We start from the raw sequence: 9,352 nt of genomic DNA on the forward strand, positions 1-9,352 counted from the left end.
ACGTACTGCTCAAAACAGCTGATGGTACTAATGACGTACTTCCGGTAAAGAACAATATCCCTGAAGACTGATGACTTTTAAGAAGCCCCTGCAAGTTTCATATGCCTTTTTCCTGTGATAGAAAAGAATATCAATTTTCATAGCATGGAATAGGTGTATAAAATTATTGAATTCAACTTCTAACCTTGCCTCAGTTAAAATGTAGAATGTAAGCAATGTCCAAAAGAAGAATTCGTGGACACTACGTTTATGGAGCAAGTTAAAATAGACGTTGCAAGGGAAGAAATTTTTCAGATGTTTATAAATACAACCTCTTCTGCGTTATTAATTCATTTACTGATTTCTTTTTATTATATGATTTCTTTCTTTTGCGACACAACTATCAAAGTGCAATTCAGAAAGAGTTGATATGCTTCGGCAAATATTTAAATTTGTTTAGTCGGTAATAACATTGTGCTGATTTTAATTATTTTATTTAAAATTTCCATCACATTATTTTATTATTTTTCAGAAATATATTTGCGTCACCATATCAATTCAAAGCATTTCATAAATATTTATATTCCTTATTCTAATAATAAATGTCTTACATAACATCGCATTCCTAAACTAAAGCTTTAATTATAATAATATTAAGACATTTTTAATTACATTAATGTTTGCACAACGCCCCACTTAATTTTAAGAAACGACTTCTCGTCTTCTTCATATCAAAAGTAAAAACAAGTTTTGAAAACAATATGGAGAACCCCGCGCACGTTTACACAACGGGGATTCCAATGTCAGAGAAAGGAAATTTTGCTCATAATAAGTATGGCTGCGAAGATGGTGAGACGTTAGATGATGCATCTCTTGTAAAAGCTGTTGAGCACGAGTATCCAAATAATTCTCAAGAAGTTATTTGTGATTCCACCTCCGAGAACGCTGATTACATCAATTCAATTCAAGATGGCTTCCAACAATCTGAGATCCTCTGCGGTTTTGTGTGTGATGCCGGTCTGCAATCTTCTGATCTTCCTTTGGAAAACACATCCATGGAAGTGGAATCAATTCAAGATTCGGACACTAATATTAAATTTCCCGACTCTCCTGGATCATCATTCCCATGTAAAATTGAAACCTTCTCGGCTATTGAAGGTTTGGTACAGGGTTTTGACGAACAGATAGACAATTATTTACTATCAGATTTTCAAAAAGAAAACAAAACAGAATCCGAAGATGGATCGCACGCATTAGAAGAGGAACAAAGAAATGTAACTGAGGCAATATCTGCTATTGCAAAGAGTTTTGGTTTGGAAGATTTACTGCCTGAAAATTTCCAAGTCGATGAAAATAAAGATTTAACTACGGCAGTTGCAAGTGAAAATCTTTGTGGCGATGGAAGTGATAATATTGGTGATTTATCTCTTGGCGATTTTGAAAAATGTGATGGATTGCATTCTCCAGGGTCATCTTTAGATCTTGTTGAACAGTTACCTGATGATGCACACAATTTTGAACTTGTTAATAGTTTAGAAATGCTGACATCTCCTTCACAATCTGGGAATCAACCCTTAGATCAGGATCTTTCTTGCAAGTATACGTCACTGAAAGATGGTGATAAATTCTTTGTTAATAGCAAAGACGAATTTGAGTTCAAAGAAGAAATGAATACTTTAGTAAATAATGATCCTAACAATTGTGATTTGTATCAAAATAATATCATTAAGTCAGTGACAGAGGACAATGCAAATTTACCACCTGATTTTAAATTCAAAGAATCTGATTCTAACTGTGTTTCGCAAATAAATAATTTATGTGAGGTAGGTGATGAACTTATATGTGATATACCTACTGTACGAATAACGGATGTTGAGGCTGTTGACTCTTCTGATATAAATCAGAATTGCTCATCTGCAGGTACTGTTTTAATCACTCGGGATAAAGCATCAAAAAAGATGCAGATTGTCTTGACACTTGATCAAGGACAGCAAATTTATGACATTGAAACAGAAAGCATAGATGTAAATGAACAGTCTTTAGATCTTGATTTGCACAATACACTTGCTGAAGAACATTTCCAGAATAGTGAGCAACATTCTATAGAGCTTAACGATGGTGATTCACAAGAATTAATAGAATATTCTGTTGAACAAGAATCTGATAAAAGCAATGACTATATTGAAGAGGATGATACAATGTCCTTTGTTCCTTCAACATTTGTTGAACTTGTTTCAGATGTACCAGTGACTATTAACAAAGGAAGAAAAGGAAAAACCTGGGTTTGTCCTGTTGAAGGCTGTGGACAAATTTTAGACAAGGAATGTAAATTGCGTGTTCATATGATTACTCATAAGAGTGGGATTAGACCTTTCAAATGTGAGTACGAAGGTTGTGATTGGGCATTTACTACTCCCTACAGGTTACGACGACATGCTGAGACACATTTAGGTTCCAAGGACTTCATTTGTGACTTCGAAGGTTGCAACAGAAAATTTACCACAGTATACAATTTAAAAACCCACAAAAAGCGGCATAAATGGCCAAACTCTTTAACTTGTCCTTCAAAAGACTGTAAATTGAGTTTTGATAACCGTAGAAAATTAGAGTTGCATCTAAGGGTTCATAAAGAAGTTGAAGCCCCATACAAATGCTCATTATGTGGGAAACAGTATTATTCTGCTAACTGTATAGCATCGCATTATCGAACACATCAATATAGCGAAGATGATTTCAAGTGTCCATTTGAAGATTGTGGGAAAATATATGACAAAATCTGTCGATTGCGACAACATATCAGACATCATACTGGAGAACGACCATATGCTTGTCCAGCTGAAGGCTGTAAATGGAGCTTTATGAGTGCTAGTAAATTGACTAGACATATGCGTAAACATACTGGTGAAAGAAGATTCACTTGTACTGAGCCAGGTTGTGGAAAATCTTTCATGCGGCCTGAACATTTAAAAGGTCATGTAGTAATACATTCTGGTGACAAACCATTTCACTGTCCCCATGAAAATTGCAGTGCAAAATTTACAGCAAAATCTAGTCTATATGTTCATGTTAAAAAGCATTGTCCAAGTGTGTTGAAAGTAGTCTATCCATGTCCTATTAGATCCTGTGTTAAAAAATACAACAGCAAGGCAACTTTGAAACAGCATTTGCAGAAGTTCCATCCTGAAGAAATAGGTGAGGGTAAAGAATTGAATATTTCTGAAAAATTGGAATTGACTATGCCTGTATCATTGGTAAATCAAAATTCTGAAAGCTCATCAGGATATTTAGAACTGGATGATGGTATTGCTGATGACCCATCAGCTGATTTGCAACTTCAGTTATTTCAAAACTCGGATGCCCTGATGCATGAAGAGGAAGATACTTTTTCTTTAACTACTAGTTCACCTTCAGGCAAAGTAAAAAAGGTAAAAACTAAAGGTTCATCAAAATCATCTCGAAGTAAAGCTCAAAATCGGGCTTCTGTGAAAGTAAGTGGAATGGAGAACCCTAAATCTGTAAGGACTAGTGAAAAGTTAATCCAAGAAAATAGAAGTGGCTGTGCTCGTACAGATTATTGTTGTAATCATTCTTTGGAATTGAAAAAACCTGAACAAACTATTAACTTTGAGACATTAAATCAAAACAGTATTGATAATCAAGATATTAAAAGTTTTCTGTCTAATAGCCAGTTAAGTTCTGGAATTAAATCATCTGATGTAATGCTCACATCATCTATCATTTTTCATGATCAGAGCTCTGAACATTTATTAAAAAGTAACTTTTTGCATGATGACTGCTCAACAAATCATAGTTTATATCATGATGATAGTATTTTGGCAAGTAGTTCAGCTTTTGAGGCAGAGCTAATGCCAGTGTCGTTGTTGTCAGATGGTGTTGAAAGTGATGAATCTGTTTTAAATCATTCATCGAGTGTAGTTTTCTCTGAACAAAATAGTGTTGATGCTTTTGCAGATTCAATTCATTTGTTAGATTGATGTTAATTTTAATCTAGTATAAAAAGGGATTGTAAATATTCTTTTGCTCATTTTTACTTAAACTTGTTGGTGTGATTAAAAATTTTCACTTGTTGAATTTTATGTTCTCTTAACTTTAAGTTTGATTTATATATCATGATGAATTTTTATGGCATTAAATGTCAGTTTTTGAAAGTTTTCTTGTGTGTTAATTATTATTTCCTTTGAATTTATTTTTTTCATGACTCATTTAAAGTAAATGTACTGTTTTTATTTCTTAAAACTATGTTAGATTCTGGAAAAGATAAACTTGGAGCAATGTTAATTTTGATTTCATTTCTAAGATTTAATAGTAAAATTTATAGCAATTAGGAAAAGAAGGAAACTAATATAAAAAAGTAGCTTTTGCTTGAAAATTAACTTTGCTAAATTTCTTAAAAATAAGTTTTTCTACTAATGAGAAATTGCTAAATTCGATTTTCCCGAAGGTCATCTAATATGATAAATCTAAAAATGTATATAAAAACTAAGACTATTCTAATAACAACTGATGTAGTTGTGTACATGTGAACTACCTACCGTTTTATGGATTCGAAGTACATTATTGTGAATTATATTTAAGGTTGTATGATTAGCTGTGATAAATTGAATTGGACTTTTAATTATGCTGAATTAATTTTAAGAAAGTTCATTTTTTGTGTGTGTGTACATGAAATGTAATTTAAAAAAAGGTTAATATCTTGCTTTGCTTCTGCTATAATTTTTTTAAAAAAAATTTTAATTTAGATACTAATGTAATATATGACCATTTCTTTTACATTGAATTTCTTTATTTATATTTTTAGTTGTTAAGCAATGATTTTGCATTCCAGGTTAGTATACATTTCTAAAAGTGAGTAAAGAATTAAGTTTTTTAATTTTTGGATTTGATAAGTAATAGTTCAGTTATGCTCTGAAATTTCTGCTTGTCCAATGACTCTTATCTCCATTTTTTCCTGAAATTTAATAGAAATATTTTCATTATCGAGCATTACTGCATTAAACAGTAAAAGGAAGTGTAACTGTTCTTAAATTTAAAAGAAAAGTAAGCAGGCTTGATTCATTTAGAAAAGAAACAGACAAAGCCAAAACTTGTACAAAGAAATACGACTGGTAGTTGTAGTCAACATAATTTATTATTTAAATGTTTCTAATGTCTATCAGCTTCATGATGAGATTGTTTAATTGTCTCCCTGTTTATCGGTTAATGCATATAGGTCTGATTACATGTACTAATTTGGACAGTCACGTTCATATTTAAATGTTATTTCGCCATAGTTCTAATATTATATCTATTCCTGATATTTGAACCAGAATGAATCTTAACTCCCATAAATATTGTCATCAGTTATGAAGAAACAGAACGTATCTACAATAACATACCGTTAATGCTTAAATTTTCTTTTTCAAGCTTCTTACTATGAAGTCAATAAAGGTTATTTCATTACTTTAATTCTTTGACCATTATGAAACTTCACGTTTATTACTAAGTAAAAGATTTCAAATTCAATAAGCTTTTGCTATTAAAGTATTGTTAAACTTGTATAATTGGCTTACTTATTTTGATTTTGGATGTAGGATATTTTAAGCTGATCCTTTCAAAATTTAAAAAAATGTCTTTATCAGTTCAAATAAATATAACATTTATTCTCCCCTTAATTTTATTAAATCTTAATAGCTTCACAAAACAAAAATATTCTGCATATATTATTATATAAAAATTACACTTGATGTGAAAAGGAAAGAGGGCTCAATTTTATTCTTGCTTATAAACTTATAGCCAGGAAGTTAAAGGCTTAATATATATACATTGCATTGGTTTATTAAATTGTTAATCGGAAATATTTAAGAAATTTATGTTTTTATGCACTAATAGTATGTTTGTATGGTATTTTAGTTTGCTAACAGCATTCACAATAATGTGATACTTCTCAGCTTCTCTAAAGTTGTTAAAGAGAAAATTTGTTGCAATTAATATATATGTGCTGTGTGTGTGTGCCTTTTTTTTTTTTTTTTCCCCCTCTCTTTACTTTTATATCATAGTTCCTATATCATTAGGTTGACTTTTCAGATAGTATTTACTTAAGTAAAACTGCAGTGCTGATGGGATTTATAAGTTAGCCCAGTGCTCCAAGTTTATTGCTGAGTAGTAAGAAAGACAAGATTGAATGGTTGTTGAAAATGTATTAATATTTTTATTTTTAGTATGACAACATTATTGAAGAAATGTTTTAAGTTGTCTATTTTACTGATGGCAACCTGATTTCTATGCTAAGATGGTAAAAATCAGACTAGTCACAACATGATTGTAGATTGGATGTGTGAATTGATTTTATAAGTAGGTAAGTAGTTATTGCGGATGTCAAGTTGGGTTTTTTTATCTTCCACAACTGTATTGCATGTTTTTTCCACAGCTATGTTGGATAAGTGTAAAAGCCAAATTGAGGATTTAAGGTATCTGACTACATTAAAAAAACAAATGGAGTTAAAGTTAAGATTTTTTTGTTTGTTTTATTTTTACGTATAATAGAATCCAAGTTATGTAATTTTTTATAAAAACACTTTATCTGAAAAACAAAATGATATTTTTAATCACTTTATCAAATAAATGCTACTCAAAATTATGAATTTATTTACAATATGTTCTATCAGTATCAGCATCCTTGAGTGAATATTTCCAACATAATTTAAAAAATTAATTTTTATATTGCAAACAACTTACTATGATTGAATGAAAATACATATTGCGGATACATTACCTACTGTTTAATACTATTTAAAAGTACTCTTCCAGTGATTTAAATATTATTTACATATATTCTAACTGTAGATTAAAGTTTTTTTGAGGTTAAGAGTAATTTATGAAGATTTCTGTATTTTCATCTTACCTTTGAAAAAATATATTTGAATATAATTTTCACTTTAATGTTATTGTTGGACTCAAATCGTTTGCAATGTATTCACTCAACTGTTTTTTCAAAAATTATATTTCATTATTAAAAACTGCCATTAAGATGTTACTTTTTTAAAATACCATATGGGTTTTCATGCAGAATTATATCATTGATTGATTTTTTCAGATTTCTAGAAATTACGCAATACTTTCCCAATTTTAAATATATTTTGATATTAATTAACAATGAAAGAGCCAACTCCTCAAAACCCACTAAAGCCTATGGGAGTGCTTCCAATTTACGAGAAGAAAACAAACATCTGTAAGCGTTTATACAAAAAAAAAAAAATGTATTTTTGCAAGTTTTTCAAATTTAATTAATAAGTACCCTTTTTTTTCTGTAATGGAACTCCATTTTTTTTTTGTTTAAATTGATTATCCAAATTTTTATTAATTATTCTCTTGTTTTCATTCAATTACTTAAATCTCTGTCACGAAGATATTTTTTATTTATTTTGTATAATCATTTGCATTCCTTTAAATGAAGCAAAGGAGAATTTGAATTAAATTCATAATTAGACGGCCCTTGTAAATTCATGAAAATTTCAAATAAAAAAAATAGAAATAACTTTATTTATATGCAAGCACAAATTAAAAAATATACACATGAATACAGAAGTATACATTTTTCTACTAAACTCTCCCAAGGACTAATATTTTTAATATTATTTATAATAATACATAACTTAAATACGATACTATTGGAGAAGAAACTTAACAATGACAAAGAAAAATATTAGGTATTTATATGGGAGCTTGCAGTCGGAAACTAATAGGTTTAAAAAAATTTTATTGGGGATTTTGCTTTTATTTTTTACTATAAATTTTCTTTGTTGATATGTGTGTTTGGTGAAGCTTTGGATATTTTTAGAAGTTCCTTTTGTTTGTGAAAAATACTAGTCGATGCAGCTACAATCTGAAAACTTAATAGCTCTGATTTTTTCTTCCATATCTGGAAAAGAATGAAACATGTCCCATTCTAGTATTGTTGACTCTTAATTTTTTTAAATGTTGAATCATTCACCTTTTTCTAAAATTTATGTCTTCATTATTTTTGAAGAGTTGTAGCTATTGCATTTTTTTTTTTTTTCACAATCTTGCTTTTCCATTTGTACATCTTTATGTATAATTAAATTGGGTACTTTGGGATTATTCCGTCGACCTGTCAACGCTCGCGAAAATGCACCAAAGGATTGGCGCGTTTTCCTAATCCTTTGGTGCCATCATAATGAAGAGCAATTTCCAAATATTGGAGCAAAGTTACCTTTTGGCAATAATATCGAGTTTGGCGAAAATGGTCGACGGGATAATCCCAAAGTACCTTAAATTGTCTTCAATGTTGTCTGCATTTTGTTGTGAGTTTTAACTTTTGACAAATATAATGCGTATGCTTGCGAATTAGAAATTCTATAGAATAATCAATGCAGGTGCAAGAGATAGAATGCATGCATGCCCACATTACATTGGTCGCATTTTATTCGGCAGCATTTATTTATTCTACATTGTAAGTAAAAATTGATTCTCCAACTGTTTCCGTGATAACGAATGTATTTTCATTTAACTGACTGAAAGTATAATTATCCTTCATTTCTGTACTGTTGACATATCTCTTTCGAATTGAAGCCATTCTCTGCATCAACTTGTCCCTTCTGGACACAGGCAATATGTACATGACTAGTGTCACAAAAGAATAGATCTTCTTTACGCTCCCTTAAAAGTCCTAGAACTTGAGATGGTTTTGAAGCGGCATCCTTTGAAGAATTTTCCCATCCTCTAAGTTCAGAGTTAAACTGAACAAGTTTACAGAATTTGAGTTACTAGATGCAGAACACTGCACATAAATTGCAACTCCATATACTGCGGTAGAAGCATCTGCAAATTCATGAATGGCAACTCTGTCATTAGAAGGAAAATGTCTAGGGATTTCCTTTTGCTCAATGTATGGAAGAAGTAAAATAAATTCAATCTATGCATAAGTGAAATCCTTAAATAAAGGGCCGTTCCAATTTGGTTTCCATAACCACAACTTTTGCATAAAAATCTTGGCTCTTGAAACAACAGGACCATTCAGGCCTAGAGGATCGTATATCCTGCAAATATCTGAAAAGCAGTCACAATTTAGTTCCCACAAAACACCTTGACAGGCTTCATTTCTTTAGAGTGGTTAAATTGATAATCATTATCATTTGTAATGTTATTGAAAAGACTTTCAGTGTTAGAACATCATTTGTGGAGAGTCATACATCCTTTTTCCAATAAATTCACTAGTTGGGTTTGCAGATCTTTAGCAATTTCTAAGGTATTTGAGCCTACTAAATGTCGTCCATATAACTGTCTGACTGAACAACATTGGATGTATCTGGGAAAATATCCTTTTCATCAACTGTTAGCTGATTTAAGGTTCTAG

The 9,352-nt window shown here is 30.6% G+C and overlaps 1 protein-coding gene across 1 annotated transcript; it reads left to right on the plus strand.

Annotated features, from left to right (window-relative positions):
- The first annotated feature begins 650 nt into the window (after positions 1–650).
- Positions 651–4,151, plus strand: LOC129972641 (uncharacterized). Its single transcript, XM_056086850.1, has one exon. The coding sequence runs from the start codon at positions 741–743 to the stop codon at positions 3,972–3,974; it is 3,234 nt and encodes a 1,077-aa protein (XP_055942825.1). The 5' UTR covers positions 651–740; the 3' UTR covers positions 3,975–4,151.
- Positions 4,152–9,352: the final 5,201 nt, after the last annotated feature.

This window comes from Argiope bruennichi, chromosome 6 (genome assembly GCF_947563725.1).
Source record: "Argiope bruennichi chromosome 6, qqArgBrue1.1, whole genome shotgun sequence".
Taxonomy (NCBI): domain Eukaryota; kingdom Metazoa; phylum Arthropoda; class Arachnida; order Araneae; family Araneidae; genus Argiope; species Argiope bruennichi.

Bases quoted from the DNA above. Each gene is read 5' to 3' on its own strand.
- LOC129972641 (XM_056086850.1), top strand. From the start codon at position 741: ATGGAGAACCCCGCGCACGTTTACACAACGGGGATTCCAATGTCAGAG.